The following is a 20,000-nucleotide window of genomic DNA, read 5'->3' on the forward strand; positions in this document are numbered from 1 at the left end:
CGGTTTCATTTCCTCTCAACAACACTTTAGGTTTATAATATGCATTCAAATGGGCATAGAGAGAGTGTGGAGAGGGAGAGGGGGAGGGTTATCACCACCTGCACACACGCCCACTGCAGAGAAGATGGAGAGTGATACAGAATCCCGCTGAATGTGAAGGCGGCGACAATTTTAAAGTTAGTGAGATCCTGAAAATGATCCAATAATGTTCCATCTATTTTTTATTTTCCGTCTCAAACATGAGGAAATTAATTGCTTCTTTTTTTCTTCTGAATGGCCAAACGCGCGTGAACACTTGAACACTACAATTATCTAATTGTAAAAATCATGGGATCTCTTCTGGGAAGGTCTGGAACTAAATGTTGTAACCTGGCTGAGACACACGAGCAGCAGGGAGGTTGGCCGGCAGTCTCACAGTCGGTGTTCCAATTCATCCCCAAGGTGTTGGATGTGGCTTAGGGCGGGGCTCTGTGCAGGCCAGGCAAGTTGTTAGAAGCACTGCTGGCTGAAAAATCATTGTATGCTGTTGCAGTTGCTGTTTAGATTTCCCTTTTTCATTCCTTACCAGTGTCTATGCAGAACGCTTTAGTTTAGTCAGTGGTTCCAGACGTAAAAATATGGAATAATATGTGATGTAACCTTATCTGACTAGTTTTTTATTTAAAATAATGTTTCTTAATATAAGGAAACCCTATCTGTCATGGTGGCAGGTCGCCTTAAATGTGTTATGTGCTAATCTTATTCCCTGTTCCCTACTGTGGATATTTTTACAATAACATTGTATCAAATAACAACATAAAACATAATATGACTACTAGAGTACTAGAAAGGCACTTGAAGAGTGCAGACTTCTGACTAGCCCGTTTTCATAAGTGGAAAATACTGCATGTAACCACCGCGGGATTCTGGTTGTCCCCAAAATGTAGTTGGATTCTTCCTCGGCCCATGCTACATCCTTCCACCGAGTTTCATGAAAATCAGGTCCGTGGTTTTTCCATAATCCTGCTGACAAACTGACAAAAACAAACCAACAAATCAAACCTAAAGCATAACGCCTTGTGAAGGTAATTATCACCTGAATCAACATACAAACAGACTGCGGATGTGGAACTCTGCAATAGCTGGCGATTGACAATCACAATGTTTTGAGCAGTAAACTGAAGCAGGATGAGCCTTACTACTGTGAAGCCCCTGGTTTGATTATCTGGCTGTGAACTTTGGAGCAAATCATTAATGTTTCTTGCAACTCAAAGATTCCACTCACTTAAAAAGAAAGATTTTAATAAAGATTTTCTATTTTTCCTGTTTCTCATGTAAAGAGGAGATGGCCTTTTCCTTTTGTGCTCTCAGATAGTTAATCTCTTTATGGACAAAGTCTCAGAGAGTCTCCCCAGACAGTGTCTGTATGTTTCGGTGTGTTCCAGAATCAGAATCACATTCATTTACCATTCGAATATCCTGCCGATTACAGTCTGCCCATCATCATTTTTGATTATTTTTTCCAGAGTGTGTTTTGGAGTGCACGGAGAGAGGAGAAGAGCGAGAGTAGCCAAAGGCTTTGCCGGCACAACTCCCTAGACCCCTCATTTAACAGCAGCAAAGTGCTGCCAGGGAGCTGTGTGTGTGTGTGTGTGTGTGTGTGTGTGTGTGTGTGTGTGTGTGTGTGTGTGTGTGTGTGTGTGTGGTGTGTGGTGTGTGTGTGGTGATGTAGAGTGTATTTATTCTGTAGCTTGTAGCTCGGGGAACAGCCAGCAAGGCTGCCAGAGATGAGCAATGATGGGGTACACACACACACACACACACACACACACACACACACACACACACACACACACACACACACACACACAACGTCTGGGCCTCTCCTCTGGGGCCCAACGATCTTCACTTACCCTTCACCCTCCTGAAAGGAAGGAGGAAAAGAGAGATTATAATATGCTGAGAGATGGAGACAAGAGAAGGCACAGTATATGAAGGGAGTGGCTGCAGATCAAGAGGAGGGAAGGGAGGGAAGGAGAGAGAAAGTTTTTTAAAAGGAGGGAAAGGGGTCAGAGGTGGTAGGATGCAGAGGTAGAGTAATCTTGGTCTGGTGAGACACCTGAGAGAGACACTGCTAACACACACGCACAGTACATACTGTACATACTGTATACCAGTGCTGTGAGGTTCATGGCTGGGGAGGCACTGACTCTTTCAGTCAGATTTACAAATATATGAACCCAACTGAGTAGCTTATTCATCATTTTCTTGGCAGCATGAACATTGACTACTGGTCATTTTTCATGTCTCATATCAGCATTCTTTATACACACACAGGTAAGGGACATATTTGGCCAAAAAAGAATGTTACATTTATAGCGGCTCAGAGGTATTTGCTCTGCACCCTCAATAGCGTGTTTAGTCTGATGCTTTGACAATTATTAACTAAATAATATGTTATCTAAGGTCAAAATGTTTTTTTAATTTAAATATTGGATTGTTTTCTCTTAGTCAGATCACATTTTCAATAAAATTGTGGTCTTACCTTTACTTGTAAAATCTTCCATTTCTGGCCGTCAGTCGGAGAAAAAAACTAAACTAAACGGTGCTACAGTGCACGTGACTCTGATGTTAGCTAGCAGTAGCTTGTTGGTGCTACAGTGCACGTGACTCTGATGTTAGCTAGCAGTAGCTTGTTGGTGCTACAGTGCACGTGACTCTGATGTTAGCTAGCAGTAGCTTGTTGGTGCTACAGTGCACGTGACTCTGATGTTAGCTAGCAGTAGCTTGTTGGTGCTACAGTGCACGTGACTCTGATGTTAGCTAGCAGTAGCTTGTTGGTGCTACAGTGCACGTGACTCTGATGTTAGCTAGCAGTAGCTTGTTGGTGCTACAGTGCATGTGACTCTGATGTTAGCTAGCAGTAGTTTGTTGGTGCTACAGTGCACGTGACTCTGATGTTAGCTAGCAGTAGCTTGTTGGTGCTACAGTGCACGTGACTCTGATGTTAGCTAGCAGTAGTTTGTTGGTGCTACAGTGCACGTGACTCTGATGTTAGCTAGCAGTAGCTTGTTGGTGCTACAGTGCATGTGACTCTGATGTTAGCTAGCAGTAGCTTGTTGGTACTACAGTGCACGTGACTCTGATGTTAGCTAGCAGTAGCTTGTTGGTGCTACAGTGCACGTGACTCTGACGTTAGCTAGCAGTAGCTTGTTGGTGCTACAGTGCATGTGACTCTGATGTTAGCTAGCAGTAGCTTGTTGGTGCTACAGTGCACGTGACTCTGACGTTAGCTAGCAGTAGCTTGTTGGCGCTTACCGTCTCTGCTAGAAGAAGAGCAGCTACACGAACCTGTGGGCTCACGTGTGCCCTCTTCAGTGCGGCAGAGTACTGTCTGCCTCACCTGGTGTCTTTTCACTGTGGCTTTATGTCACATCAGCAAGACTAAATATGTTACACACATACATTACATACATTAACTTGACTATGGAAAGTCAGGACGTATAATAAAAGTGTTTGTGAACATTATATTGGCGACATACAGAGAGATAGCAACAGGCACGCGCCAAATGCATGCGCTCAACCTAGTTTGCGATGGATTGCGCAATCCGAGGGGAGGGGAGGCTCGTCGCTGCCTCAGCTCTCCTGTATCTGAACAGAGAATACACAGATTCAGCGATTTTGACTATAAAAATGATCAAAATTATTGGAATCATACAGAAAATGTATTTATAGCACAGACCAGTCGACAAATATATATTTTATTTTATTTGTTTTTTTACTTTTCATGATGACGGTGACCGCATATCCCTGCTGTATACACAGGCTTATTACACTAGGGCTGCAACTAACGATTATTTTCATTATCGATTCATCTGCAGATTATCTTCTAGAGCAGGGGTCGGGAACCTATGGCTCTTTCGATGACTCGATATGGCTCGCAGACAATTTTGAGCTGACATTTTTTAACATGATTAACAAGTAATAAATAATTATATTGTGTTATTTTAAAGTAAAACATTTAGCAGCGTATTTGTTTTAGTTCTCCCCTCTCCTTTCCTCCGCTCTGTCTATGGCTGTAGGTGTGTTCACACGTGTGTGCGTAGCGGGCGGAGCCCCGCCCTTCGCGATACAGAGCAGAGGAGAAACTGCACAAAGCAAGCAGTAGACCGGGGGGGTCAAACTCAATCACAGAGAGGGCCAACATTAAAAACGGGGACTACGTCGAGGGCCAAACACGGTCCACATGTATTGAACAGGATACACATATTGGATAAAGTGCAAAAAGATATGGAACATATTTAAGTCAACTGCAAACGGATTGCTGAGCAGTTCAATTTAAATTTCTGAGCTGCAAATTCGGCAAATGGTCTCAGTTTATGAGCAGAATGCAGTCGGGAACACAGCGATGGAGATGTTTGTCAGTGTTTGGAAACTCGTAGTGACCAAAGTTTCCTTCTGCATCAGAGTCTCCCACAGGCAGCTTGGCATCATACATGTCCGTGATCACACGGCCCTGAAGCTGGAGGTTTAACAGTGAGATGCTTCGTTGTGTCACACAAACAGTCCAGCTCACATCGTCCCAGAGATCTGTGGTGTCTTTCTCTTTGCTTTCCAAAAACTTTCATTTCATTCACACATTTAGATTCTTCCTCAAATGTATTTTCCCGTGGTTGTGCCGTGCATTGATTTAATTACCAAAACCGGCGGGCCAGTTATGACAGACATATGATATTTTCTTGCGGGCCAGATATTGAGTTTGAGCCTTGAGTTTGACACCCGTGCAGTAAACACTGAAACGTGCACATAAATGAGATAAATAACGTAAGCGTTTAGTTTATTTAATAAAAGAGCACCTGTTCAATGCAACACTGATACCTCTATTAGTACTCAGAGACGTGTTATATTAAAAAATGCACGCATAAAGTTGCATTCAAATGTATTAAATATGTGGCTCTCAAGGAAATACATAAACAAATATTTGGCTTTTATTGCTCTCCCAGCCAAAAAGGTTCCCGACCCCTGCTCTAGATCTATAAATTAGTCGTTTGGTCTGAAAAATGTCCATGTCTGTTTCTCAAAGTCCATGTCTCTAAATTTCTTGTTTTGTCGATCAAACACAGAGATATTCAGTTTAATATGATATCAAACAGAGAAAGGCAAGAAATCTCCACATTTCAGAGGTTGAAAACAGCATTTTCAGCCAATTTAACATGAAAAATTATAAATTGGTTATCAAAATAGTTGGAAATAAAAAAATATATTTTCAATCGACATTTTAATTAAGTGTGTGTGTGGGTGGGTGTGGGGCATTCATTCAGTATGGTTACCTGTACAGGTTTATGTACAGTGTGCGTGTGTTCATGTATTTTCCTAATCTTGCACACATTTTTCTGTCTTTGTGCACTCTGTGACTGTATTCGTGCGTGTCAGCATGTGTGCACGCGTTCATGCCCTGACATCTGTCTGACCTTGTGTGTATACGTGTATGTGTGTACGCAGCAGACAGTGGTGTGCCATGCCCCTTACTAAGCAGGTTGGATGGATGAGCATGGGCTGTGATTCTGACAACACCACACCTCATTATCAAGTAACTCCTGCTGAGACAGAGGGAGAGAGAGAGACGGGTGTGATAGTGGAGATGAATAGTTTAAAGTTATTCATTAATTAACAACCTTTTTATTCCTCTCTCTCTCAATATGGACCCTCAGAGACGCTGCACAGGAACACTGCACTGTTTCCCTCTGGGATCCAGCTCACACAGGGTCATCCATTCATCTTTACACGACCGGGGAACAGTGTTACATGTAACGTTCAGGGACACAGTATTATAAATGTAGCCAACAAACAAAAAGCTGCGAGAGGCTATTGATTGTGTTCACCACCTCAGACATAGGATTTGATTTGACCTATCCAGAAACAATACCCCCACCCCCCACTTGAATTCACTTGAATGAATACCCACATTCATTTTCTCAGGAGCAGTGGTCATCCACTAAGCTAGAAAAGTTGACTTCCTTTTGTTGAAAGTGATGTATTACGGAAGAACTACTAACCTGATGTTCATGAAACTTGGTGGAAGCATGGGCCAAGGAAGAACCCATTCAATTTTGGAGCAGATCCGAATCACAGGGCAGATAAACACATTATTTTTCAGTTATTTAAACGGCATTGGCTGAGGTCTGCGCTCTCCTAGTACCCTTCTAGTTTAAAAGGTATAACATCATTTCTGATCTAAAAGCCACTATAATAATAATACATCATTTATGGTGTAATACTTTTTTAACCGTACCCACTCAAGTATTTTCACATCACAGTTGGTGCAAACCCACAAACTAGGGGGAGCTGTCTTGCTTCTTTTTATTTTTATTTTAACTTAACCTAACATAACCTTCTCTTGTGAAGTGGGGTTTGTCAAAATACACAATTTGAGTTGTTTCTTTGTGTTGATAAATCATCACTCCCATAAATATACTTGGATGGAAATCTAGCTATTGTCATTGCCAACAGTCCGTCATTACGTTAGCTTCTTTTAACCCAACTTATTTGCTGTTAGTGCCACCGAGCTGCAAATTGAAATGGAATGAATAACATCTTAACACTAACAGGCATAAAGAAAGAGTCGGGTAGTTAGCTGTGTCCAGACGGGCCGAGTGTGTCTATGGTGCCAAAGATTATTATGCTCAAGAGGGGGAACAGAGGGGAAAGGAAAAGAGGGAGGACAGAGAGAGAGAGAGACAGAAACAGAAAATAGTGAGTGCTCATAAGGAGGAGAATCACAAGAGGCCCAGATCAATGTGGAGCTCTCTGCAGACTGTCCAATTAGGCTAATGAGTTCAGGGGATTAGCAACAGCTTGCTCACACACACACACACACACACACACACACACACACACACACACACACACGCACACTTATTGTACATGCACAACCTTTTAAGAAAAACACATGTTCTCCTGCAGCAACAAACATATTTATCATATCTTAACTTTTTTAATTCAATTGGTGTGTGCTGAGATGTGTTGACCTGTCCACTCACTCAAAGCCGTTCATGTTGCTTTTTGCCACATCATGCTGATGCCTCAAGCGGTGTCGTAAGAGCCAGCTTACTGCGCTTGACATCATACTGATTCCTGGCCACAGCATACCCCCTGTTTTCATAGACCTCAGCAAGCGTTGCCCTATCCTCAAACCGTTTTATTGCAATGTGTGAAAGATTGTCTTTAAACACACAGACAGAATTCACAAAATGGGAGTAGGATTGGAGAGTAGGTGGATGAGAGAAATGAAAAGTGTTGTAAGGGGCGAAAATGAGAGGGAGCAGAGGGCCGAGCATCGAGTGGAGTCACCAAGGGGAGAGGAGTGGAAATGATGGTGGGAGGAAAACAAATAAGATGTGAGATTGGAGGAGAAGAGTGTGGAGAAATCAGCACAGAGGAGGAGAAGGAAATCCTGGTGTGCAAAGGGAAAAAACGAGTGAAGAGGTAACGCTACACAGAGACTTGGAAGATGACTATTGATCGAGCTTAGCATGCTTTTTCTCTTCCCTGTTTTTCACCGCTATGCCTCCCTCCTCGCTGTTCTCTCATCTTTTTTCTCCTCAGCATCCCTCCTCCAGCCCTCCTCTCACTTCCATCCGTCTCTTCTCAGCCTTTAACCTCTCTTCTCTGCAGCCAGTTTACAGATACCATCCGTTGTCAAGAGACTGTTTAACTTTTAATTTTTCACCGTTGTTGTCTGCCTGGCTGTTGATCTGTCGGTCTTCGAACATCCTTGGGTTTAAATGAATTAAATACTTATATTGGCTCAATGTATGGGTGGTGGTGGTCTAGTGGTACGGCTTCCAAATACAACACCAGATGGTTGTGAGTTCAACACCAGGGCTGCCACCATAGTACCCCTGAGCAAGACATTTAACCCTGAGTTGCTCTAGGGAGACTGTAAGATGTACCTTATCATATAGAGCAGTGTTTCTCAAACAGTTTCAGACCAAGGACCACTTAACCAATAAAAAAACTCTCACGATAAGCTCAACTTCATGAATCCACCTTTTCACAGCACCATGGAAGTTTTAAAATCTTGAGTGTACCTGTACTTTTTGAAAAAAATGTATTTTCAAAAACACCCAACACTGGCTGAGAGAAAATTCTTTCTGGCATACTGTCAAGTTTCTATTCCTTCTGCCAGTCTTGCAGTACCCAGGTGTCACTCCAAATGACAATGCATTGCATTGAAAACTGACTTGGTTTTGTTGGTTCGTACTGTTGGCCCCATTGGGTGGTTAGTTAGTCTCCAAAGGTTTTCAGATTAGAAAGATTTATAAATGCTTCTATTCTTCTAACTGCATGAAAACAAATGCATCTCTTATATGAGAAAGCACATAGCACATTACGCTTTAAATGTTCTCTAAGAAAACTCAGCTCTCTTTCTATCATTTCTTTTTTGTTAGTTTAGTTTTTTTCCTTTGATTCTTATTATCTTTTATTGCTCCATCCTTTCAGTTGTTGCTGGTCTGTTATCTCTGAAACAGATATGAAAACTAAAGTGATGCATGACATCCCTGAATAGACACGTCATGGACTAAGGACAAAACATTTGAAGGAGCTTAAATTAGTACTGTCCTCCCAAAATGACAACTCATCTGTGCGAGGACTGTTTATGTGGAAGTGTTTTAATTATTAAGGTTTTAGCGAAAAATGCCTTTGTCTAGAAGCAGCAAACAGACGACTGGATAAATGAGACTTGGATTAAACTGTACGAGTTTTGTGAGAGCTTGTAAACAGATGATATAGTTTTGCTGTTGTTCAATGCGGCTCACCGTGAAGGCATGTGAGAAAAACTACGTTTTAACACAGGGTGAGTATTTGATACACAAATGGTCATTTTGGGTTGAATTATTCCTTTAGTTTGAAGTGAACCTGCTATTTCTATTTAATTTTTAGTAAGGTCAAACTAGGGTGATGGCAGCTCTCTTTAGGTTTGTTCTCACACACACACACACACACACACACACACACACACACACACACACACACACGGTGCGATTTTGGTCGTCGTCTGGGTACAGGTGCCACTATGCTGTAGTGCTTGAGAGGCAGTGCAACTGTAAAGCCCTCCAGGTCCTGCAGCGTATCACACACACTCTCTCACACACACACACACACACACACACACACACACACACATGTATACACACATACACACATTTGTCCTCAAGAATCAATGTCCAGATGTTGACACCATCACTGTCACTGAAGGGAGCTCTCCAGGCGAGGCAGACTACGTGTGTGTATGTGTGTGCGTATTCTATCCCTCATGGCTCCACCCTCCAACGCTCCAATTTGCTCCTTTTATTGCCATCAGGGGAGCAAATGGTTTCTATAGCGACGGGCACTAAGAATTTCACTGAAAACGTTTTTTGTTTTTTTTTCAGATTTCGAATCCCCTGGGAGTAAGAGAGAGAAAGTGTGTGTGTGTGTGGGTCTGCAATGAAAGCCAATTATGTTCATGACCCTTTTTTCTGGGATCATGGTGTGAAGATTAGCACATACTGTCACTTTCAATAGTTGTGTTTCAAGTTTAGATTCCGCATTCATTAGTGATTTGTAATATATTTCCTGTTGTCAGGAAGTCCATATTTCTCTGTGTTCCCAGACACACACTCTGTTTCAGACTGATGCTAGATGTCACATTGTCAGTCTGCATGTCTGCCAGAAGGGGGTAAAACCTCCACTCAGGACGACACACACATTAACATGTTGTAGCTCCCTCATAGGCATCCATGTCCTCTCTGTGTGCGTCTTTCTCTCTTTCTTTTACCATGTTGCCTTATTATGCCCACGAGGAACTAAAGTTTGTATTCCAGAATCCTAGTCAGTGTCCTTGCTATCTGGCATTCTGCTGAGAAAAATTAGGAACGATAATTAGAAGAATCAAAATCCAGGAGAACCTATAGAGGAACCTAAAGATAACCCTCATAATGAACATATACAGGTCCACCTTCAGACCCTGAAGAAATCTTGTCTTTGTATTGTTATTATTTTCTTGTTATGTCTAGAAATAGGCCTTATAATGCATCAAAATTTCATTTACAAAATTGTATTGTAAGCAGGGATTTTAGGTATTAAAGTTCATTCTAAGTAGTATTAAAAAGGGTCTTCGATTGTTCTTGGTGTAGCCTGCAGAAATCCTGAAACCAGACCTTGTTAAAAACAGCATTTTGCAGTCATAATATATTTTACAGCACCAAACGGCATAAATGGTTTTATTCCATAATGCCCTGTTAATCGAATCTTGAAACCAAAGGGCTATATATCTGGTTTCTAGTGTAGCCAGCGGGCCAAGACTTCCTCTTCCGTGCGCCGACCAATTGTTTTTAGTCTGATTAGCAACTTGAGATCTGAGCCTGGAGTTGGAGTTGAGAGACGACATCTATGACCAGATTGTTTCACAAGTAGACAGTTTACAAGCTCATAAAAAGCGAAATCGTCATCAGACGATAGCCGATCGGTTCCGAAGTTGCATTAAGGCCAACGCGTTCCACCTGTTTACCTGCATTCAACCAAAACCCTCTCAAACTTGATTTTTCAATACTACTTGGACTACAAACGGACACCAGAACACTTCCGATACCAAAATGGTCCCTTTTTAGAGAGATTACTGTTAATCACAAGAGAAAACAGCCTCACCTATTTCAGCTTACCTTGGAAGGTCTGCAGTTAGTTGCGTTTCTTATTTTAATTATGAACAATGGTCTTTGTAGTTTGTCTTCCCTGGCATTAAAAAAAAGTAATTAAAAGTATTTATATGCATCTATAGTATAGTATTAGTGCGCTTTTCAAAATATCTGTTGCAAATTCCAAGTTTTGAATGGATAAGTGAAGGATCAAGTTCAGTCCACTGGAGACTGTGCAGACGGGGGCAATACTTTTCATTTACGTAATTTCGTATTTGAATGAATAAATTAAACACGAGCAGTTTCTTCTACGTCATTCTGTGTATTTTAGTTTTTTACTTTCTCTCAAAAAATCGGGCAATAACCTTTAGAAATGTGCATATTTACTTTCAGGCGTGTGTGTGTGTGTCTGTGTTCCCTCGTTCGTATTATTGGCTGGGCTTTGGAACACCAACTCATTGAATGTAATGCATATCATGCATGCCCACATACGTGTGTATGTGTGTTTGTGTTTAGAACTTTATGAAAATGAGAAGTACACACGCATACACACACACATACACAGACACCAAGACTGGCTGCTTGTGCTGGTTTGAATCCGCTTTGTCTTTTAAGAGATGGATTGTAGGCTGTCAGTCATGTGTGCAAGGTGGAAATCCCTGCCAAGGCCTCCAATGGCTCTGCCATAGGGAGATAGGACAAGAACACACACTTTCACACACCAACACACACACACACACACAAAACACAGACACTCCGATACACTACTCTGCATAATACCCCATGCCAGCCTCCCCGTGTTGTGAAATGGCTTTGCTCCAGCCATGGCCACATTTCCTAGCCAGTCTACTCACACACAAACACACACAGCGCACAAAGCCAGGCTCCCTGCCTGCAACGTGACCCTCCTTGATCCTCCATCAGACACACACACACAAACTCAGACCCACTCCACCCTGCTGAGTGGCCGAGTGCAAGCCATCCACCTCTTGCCTTCTGACGGGGAGCAGTAGTCTGTCAGAAAACATCAAACCAAAACTGGCTTAAAGGTCCAATCCTGTTCTTTCCAGGCCTATGAACGGGGTTCAGTGAGAAGCACCGAGCGGCTGTGGGCTGTTTTAAAACAGCTTCCCATGCTGGATCCATCTCAAAGTAACACTCTGTAACCCTCCTGCTCTTTCTTCTGTAGGACAGTCAGTGCCCTGTTGGTCTGTCTAGCCTTTGATTGGTGGATATCAACAACAAGAAATGGCATGACCAAAAAGGCCACTTTATGGCTCATTATAAAAACAGGAGTAGGTGAATTGGATTAGGACAGGGGTGCCCAAAATGTCGATTGCGATCGACCGGTCGATCGACCTTGCACATTCACATTCCCTCCTCCGCTCTGTTTTGGAAGGAAAGGAGAGGAGTGAACTACGCACCAGCACCAGTTTTTTGGTGGCCTAATTTCTCAGTTTTAAGTCCAGGTCCTCGCTGCATTTGTCTTTTTGTCTCAGGCTCATATGTTATGTCTATTTGATTTTCTTTACCCCAGTTAGTTTCTATTGTATGCTCAGCTTTCCTGGCGAGGATCTGAGAATGACTTTCATTCTTTTACTTTATGGCACAGGTGTCAAACTCAAGGCACAATTATATCCGGCTCGCGAGAATATATCATATGTCTGTCGTAACTGGCCCGCCGGTTTTGGGAATTAAATCAATGCATGGCACAACCACAGGAAAATACATATTTGAGGAAGTATCTAAATGTGTGAATGAAATGAAACTGCCCGGGACAAACTGACGGGACTGACGACAGAGCGGATTAGTGAGCAGGATGCGGGAGAACTGTGTAGGTGAGCTGACGGTGTATCACTGCATCATACACCAGGAAGCTCTGTGTTGTAAAGCTCTGGAAATGGAACATGTAATAAGCACCATAACACAGACCTTTAACTTTATAGTTATAGTAACTAATAGTTTATTAGTTCACTCAGAGATTTGCTGACTTTGCAGCTCAGAAATAGAAATTGAACTGCTCAGCAATCCATTTGCAGTTGACGTAGAAACAGCACCTGTGAACCTCCAAATGGAGCTGATTGACCTCCAGTGTAACGACGCACTCAAGGCAAAGTATGACTCTGTGGGCGCTGCAGTTTCGAAGCTTCATCCCCGAAACGATGGCTCAACCCACCTTCATGCCACTCAGATGCTCTGCATGGTTTAGAAGCACATACCTGAGCAGCTTTTCTCACAGGAGTCGTCTCACTGATGCAAACCTTCACTCACTGAGGGTTTCCACAGAACCCCAAACATTAAACTAAGCTAAGAAAAGCTTCCAAACATCTGGCTCTGACACATGTGCATACTTGGAGAATGTAGCCTACCTAAATATGTTCCATATCTTTTTGCACTTAAATCAATATGTCTATCGTGTTCAATAAATGTGGAGCCTGTTTGGCCCTCGACGTAGTCCCAGTTTTTAATGGTGGCCCTCTCTGTGGTTGAGTTTGACACCCCTGCTTTATGGCTTCTTTGCATGTACTGAGGGTCTACGGTCAGTTGCACTAGGTGAACAAGCTTCTTTTAGCTGTTTCATGTTTTTGCATACATTATTTACCTTACCCTATGTAGAAGTGTTCTATGTAATGTACTTGTGATACACGCCTTTATGAAGAACTTTAAATTGGACTTGAATGGAGCACCATAAAAAATGTTGACCTCCACAGTTTTACATGTGGTAGAGTTTTCTCCTAGGTTCAGCTGTTGACAGCTCCCTGTGTGTGCTTGCTCCTCAGTAATGAAATTATTCTATACAGTATATTAGAATACACACAGTTTGTTTTCAAAATCTGGCTGCAAGTCACCTTGGAACAAGACTTAATGCCATAGGCTCAGTGAGACTGTACTACTGCACTGCAACAGTGCTTTAAGATAAATACTCACATGATCACAATGACTATGCTAACATGCTGATATTTATTAGGTATTATGTTTACAATGTTCACCATCTTAGTTTAGCATGTTAGCATAACAGCAGACACTCATGGGAATGTTGTTTGTTACTTTATGACCAAAGACATTATGCTTGTTAGATGTAAATGTAAATGTTACCCCTGGAGAAAAAGTCAATTTTGCAAGCTAGCCTGAAGTTGTTTAGAGATTTCAGTCTCTGGTGGTGGACCGACTGAAAGACATTGCCAACCCCAGAGCCACACTGCTAGCATGGCTATAAGCGACAGTAATTGTTCATTTGATTTGATATGTGTCCCTCTTTTCATCTTCCTTCTGTTTTAGTGAATGTACTAGATTATCATTAAATCATGTATAATATCCCATGCAGCAGAACACAGCTATTCACTTTACTGATCTAGTACAATTCTCTCACACACACTCGCTCAAATACAAGCACACAATAAATGTCAGACACTCAGGGATTCATGTTTGTGTTGTGCCAGGGCTTTGTACTACCCTGAACAAGTCAATGTCCATGAAAGTCTGCCCGGCTCTTCCTGGAAACAGACAATATTTCTGTCCGTCTCCCCCACTCTCTCTCCATCCGTGGTGTGCGATTAAGGCAATTATGCTGCCTCTTCACAACACCCAGCACTAAAAAGCTGGGAAAATAGAATACATAGAGCGATAGCAAGCGAGAGAAATTTAAAGAGATAAGGAGAGAGGACTGATGAAAAGCTTTCTCGGGTAGAAGGTGTCAAAAGTCGATGGGCCTATTCAGCGTTCAGACCGGCAGCAGCCACAGCAGCATCATGGACAAGCTGTTATTGCACTAACATACAATACCTCCATACAAAAGCCACTACTGGTTTTTCCCTAAAATCATTGTAAAATGCCAGCTTTTTTTATAATATGAAAGAAATATTTAGCTGGACTGACCTGAGCCAGGTTCAGCTGAGGTGGCCAAACATGAAATGGACAAATCTGTGTCTTTTTTTAAAACTGAACTGAGGTTAGGCCTACATTTAAAGAAATACATGAAAATGAAAAGAGGAGCAAAGCTGTTGTGCTCCTCTCGGCCTGCAATACGCAGTCCATCCACATTACTTCTGATCACTGGCTGCCTCGAGGCTTTCTTTCTCTCTTCTTCCACCTCTCTCTCTCCTTCCCTCTCTTTGTTTACCACACAGAGGTTGATTTATGGCGGCTGCACTCGGTAGAGTTGGGTGGCGTGGGCGAGATACAGCAGCTGAAGGGGAGAGAGAGGGGAGACAAGCAAGAGGGAGGGAAAGAAGGGGAAGGGAAATGAGTAAGGGCCAAGTTGGAGTGATGTATCAGGGGAGAGGAGCAGAGAGGAGAAACAAGAGACTAAGGGTTGGACGAGAATAGTAAGTAAGGAGGGAGGAGGAGGGAGGTTGTGTGAGGAGACGGGGAGAGGTGTTGAATTGGCCTTAGGTGTCTCATTCTGAATTGTATCTTTTATGATGCTTCTTGATGTCAGAACACAAGGTCTCACGCTACAGTCCCTCAGGCTCAGTCGATCCTGTTGTGTGTTTCTTCCTCATCCCTCTCATTACATTAACGTGTACGTTTTAGTCTTGTCACTGACAGTCATGGTCAGGATAGGTTATGTTAGAGATGATTAAATTACATAAAACTTTAATGATTACTTTGGGAACGCAGAGCTGTCGCTTCTACAGATCACAAGAGAAAATGGGAGCTATGTTAATATACAGCTGGCAATTCTATCAGTTGTATTGAGAAGAAAAGTCATGAATGCAAATGTGCAAAGCTTATGGGCTGCTTTGTACAGAATGTTTCAAAGTGGCAGTAAAACTCAAAATATGTATGAGTCAGAGATATAAGTTGAACTACATGCATTATGAAAAATATTAATTACGAAGGTTAATTAAAAAATACAAGCAGGGCTTAGGGTTAACATGAACATTTATGCAACTAGTGCGTGACCTCCGGTATTGCTGCTTGCTGCTTTCTTGAGAGCCGCTCACCCAAACAGCTTCACTCTGGACGCAACGCTTCCTTGGTTCCTGAGCAATACACCTGCTAAGTGTGAAGTTGATTGGATGAACGATTGTCAAGAAAATTACTAATAAACATTTCCAATATTTCTCTCCGGCCTCTCTTTCTTGTAGAGACACCGGAGGTTCATAGAGGATCTCCTCTCTATACACTAAACAGTGTGTACATAATGCACTACAATGCATATGTTCTGTAGATCGCAAGAGCCCGCACTCGAGGCTGCACTTCCATTGCTCCTCTGCAATACACCCACCGGTCAGATATACAGTTGTCGAGAAAATCAAAGGACACATACATACATACATACATACATACATACACACTTCCATACATAGACACATACACACACAAATAAATGCACACATACATACACACATACATACATACATACACACTTCCATACATAGACACATACACACACAAATAAATGCACACATACATACACACATACATACATATACACACACACACACACATACATACATACACACACACATACATACATACACACATACACACACACGTACATATACATACATACACACGTACATACACACGTACATATACATACATACACACGTACATACACATATACATACATACATACATACATACATACATACATACATACATACATACATACATATACATACACACATACATACATACATACACACATACATATACACATATACATACATACACACATACATACACACGTACATATACATACATACACACGTACATACACATATACATACATACATACATACATACATACATACATACATACATACACACACACATACATACTCCTTCGCTTTAGTTAGATGCTCATTATCTCATACCGTAGAGAAGTTCTGGAGGATCAAGTTCTGTTTTCGTGTTGCATGCTAACATGCTGATGTGTGGCAGGTATAATCTTTACTGTGTTCACGTCTTAGTTTAGCATGTTAGCATTGAATTAGCGTGCTAGGAATAATTATGCTGTTATTTGGTCATATTACATAACATTCTAGACCTAATGATGAAAAGTTAAGGGGTCTTTTAAAGTTATTACAATTCATCCTGAGTGGAACATGAATGTGTAAACCAAATATCATGGCAGTCCATCCAACAGTTGTTTTCAATTTCAAATGTGAACTTCATGGTGGCTGCTATTGGAAAAGTCAGGGATCACCAAAGTTGGTAGGATACATTGTTTGGGAACTATATCTATACCATATTCTGTGCCAGTCCATATCGTAGCTGTAAAGATATTTCAGTGGATCGGTTTGACTGCTGCTGAACTTAGAGACAAGTCAGGGAAACACCAAGCTCATTAGGATGTATTCTCTGGGCACCATAAAGTTCTGTACATATTGTCATGGCAATCCATTTAGTAGTTTTGAGACGTTTCACAAAAAAACAAATAATGTCAACTTCTTGGTGGCACCAGAAGAAATAAAAGGGAACCTCCAATGTTGGTATTATTCATCCTCTGGGGACCAAAATGTGTCTTGAAAACAAAACCCTGAAGCACAAATCTGTTTTGAAATAAGATTTTTCTGACATTAAGAATGGTCTTTTCTCTCCCTCCCTTCCTGCAGCCGGCCAGTTGAGCCAGTCGGCTCACTTTGCCCTCCAGTTGCCCTACACTGTGCTGGGCCTCGGACGCAGCGCCAACTTCCTGGACCACCTTTTCGTCGGCATTCCCCGGCAGCCTGGAGAGACGGTGAGGAAATAGGAGAGGGTTATATAACCTGGACACTTCGCAGCACTCCTGTAGGAACAGCCACAGGCTTTACGGTCTCACAGAGTAGATGACAGAGATGCATTTATAGAGGTGTGTCTCAGACCTACAGCAGATGGAGAAAAGGAAGTAGGTGTAATTTAAAAACCCTTTCAACATTCTGGGAGCAAGTTGAATCAAATACTTCTGTCATACCATGTAACATATCACAAGTCGTTTCTAAACACTTGAACATAACAGTGTATGGCATGCGGGGCCGAATGTCTACGCAAAGAGGGGGAAAGGAAGGGAGGGAAGGACGAGCAGAAATGGCCTCGAGATCATAATGTTTAGTATTAAAACACTTTCCAAGAAAAATATAATATCCTGGACTTATTCATGGTAAGCACAATTCAAGCACTTGTAAAGTCATAAGCAGAGCGCAAAGTAGTTGTTTTTCTCCTAGCGCTCAGGCTTTATTTCACAGTGGGCTGGATGTTACACATTTCTTCTGAGGATTGTGAGACTTGTTTGAAGGGTGTGAAGATTCAGAAGAGGGTTTTCCCTCCATGTATTCCCTTTTCTTATCATTAGAAATGCTCAACAGAAAAAAAAACATTTCCTCCCTAACCTTGCTAAATCATTTAATGCTTGGTTGAGGTTGTTTTTTCCTCTTCAGGCAGCAGTTCATGCAACAAAATATGTGATATGGGAGGAACCTGGAGTCCACAGAAGATTTTTGTTTTACTTTAGTTTTTACTTATTTGTGAAATGGTTTAACAATATGTATTAGCGTAACACAAAACAAACAATTACAACAGATACAATGGAATCAGTTATTTTCCTTTCCACCAGTTTTTGCCTGGAAGTCTTTGGTTTGCTTGTGTATTTATGGATCCTATTAATTCTCTTACACAAGCTAGTCGTATTTTCTTTTTCTAAATTAAAAACCTCTTCAAGGAGGATAGGCTAAAGGGGACATAACATAAATAAGTCACTTTTTCCATGCTTGTGCACATACATTTGGGGATCTGGAGTGTCTACCAACCCACAAACTGTAAAATAAGACAAATAAAAAATTTTGTGGGCGACCTAGAACAGAAAGGGATTTAATAAACCATTCAGATTTGGCCTTACTTCCTGTGTCACATGCAGACTCTCTTTTTCAGCATCAATCTCTAATTTACAAATCTGTAGTCTGAGTACATTGTCTCAGAGAAGAGGCATATTTTTCAGCCCTCATCATTAGAAGGAAGGATAAATATGACGGCATACTGAGGCACCGGAGATGAGATTGGGCAGTAGAGCTGTTTCATCATCCCTTCTCGTGATTCAAGTGAAGAGAGTTTGAATATACAGTTTCTTTATTGATAGATTCCACGTCCCACTTATAATGTATGGGAAGACTGATGTCATCACCTCCCCTTATGCAATAGCAATATCAACACCCCTCTGTCTTTACTTTGAGTACTCAAACTACAAGCCAGCATTATATTACTAAAGTAAATAATTGATTGTTTTTAATCTATCAGTCAGCAATATTTCTACACTTCACTACTTCAAATGCCAGCACTCTTCAGTTCGGCTCTCTCACAATCATCTCTGTCTATCTGCTTTCTCTCTCCTTCTCTCACGTTGCACTTGTCACACTAAATATCAGGCGCGGCAGGGCCCTTTTTCCCCCTCCCGTGTGGTACCAGGATCTTCGTCAAGCAGCTGATTAGAATTGTAGATGGGTCGACTCGCGACTCAGAAGCTGTAGTGCACCGAGAACACTCGTCTCAAACAAGCTGCTTTCTTGTCCCCTTTCCCCACACACTTATTTTCCAATACAGAGAAATGTGGTCTTTTTTTCCTTCCTCCTCGCCCATTCCTTCTACAAAGTGAATTAATGAATGCCTAAAGACGCGGCCCATTATGCCGAGTAGGTTTTTTTATACCCAGAGGGACGAGGGAGAGGAGTAACTCTATAAAAATCTACCTGTAATGAGGAGAAGAAGCTTTGGAAAGCTCTTTAGGAAAGAGGAGAAATCCTGACCGCGACACCACCCTGCTCAGTCGGCAGGTTTGGATCTTCCTGTTTCTTCGACTCTCTTGATCTCTCTCTCTCTCTTCTCTCTCTCTCTCTCTCTCTCTCTCTCTCTCTCTCTCTCTCTCTCTCTTTTGATTTCTTTCTCTCTCACGCTTTATATCTGTCCTTCTTCCATTCTCTCGCTATCTCCCCTACTGTGCCCTTTACGATTGTCTCCTCCACAATGAGTTTCTTCCTGCTGTTTCACAGGAGAGGTTTTGTTAAAATCTACTTGGATATCTTCCATCTTCTGTCCAATCATTCTTCTCCTTTATCCACCCCCTCCCCCTCTTTCTCTGTGAGTCTCTTTCCTCCTGTTCACTTATCTTCCACCCAGGGGATTTCCTTTGCTGCTCAAAGTGGTTTACTTCACTAATCAGTCCCCTACTTGTCACTCTCACTCTCTCTCTCTGTCTGTCCCTCACCCTCCATCTCGGTGTATGTCTCCCTCGCTCTCTTAGTGTGCCACTTTCTCTGGCTTTGAACCATAGTGTCTCTCATTCTCTCTGAAGACTTGGGAACACTTTCCTCTTCCAAACAGCCAGATCAGATCTGCTCCCAGGCAGCTGTAGTGGAGGCTGACTCG

The 20,000-nt window shown here is 42.0% G+C and overlaps 1 protein-coding gene across 1 annotated transcript in view; it reads left to right on the forward strand.

Moving 5' to 3' along the window:
* Positions 1-20,000, forward strand: part of LOC115026041 (T-cell immunomodulatory protein-like) — a 36,633-nt gene that overhangs the window by 1,870 nt on the left and 14,763 nt on the right. Inside the window, exon 2 of the mRNA XM_029458607.1 lies at positions 17,222-17,346. Coding sequence (XP_029314467.1) covers positions 17,222-17,346 — 125 coding nt within the window. The remainder of the gene's footprint in view (positions 1-17,221; positions 17,347-20,000) is intronic.

Source organism: Cottoperca gobio, chromosome 3 (assembly GCF_900634415.1).
Source record: "Cottoperca gobio chromosome 3, fCotGob3.1, whole genome shotgun sequence".
Taxonomy (NCBI): domain Eukaryota; kingdom Metazoa; phylum Chordata; class Actinopteri; order Perciformes; family Bovichtidae; genus Cottoperca; species Cottoperca gobio.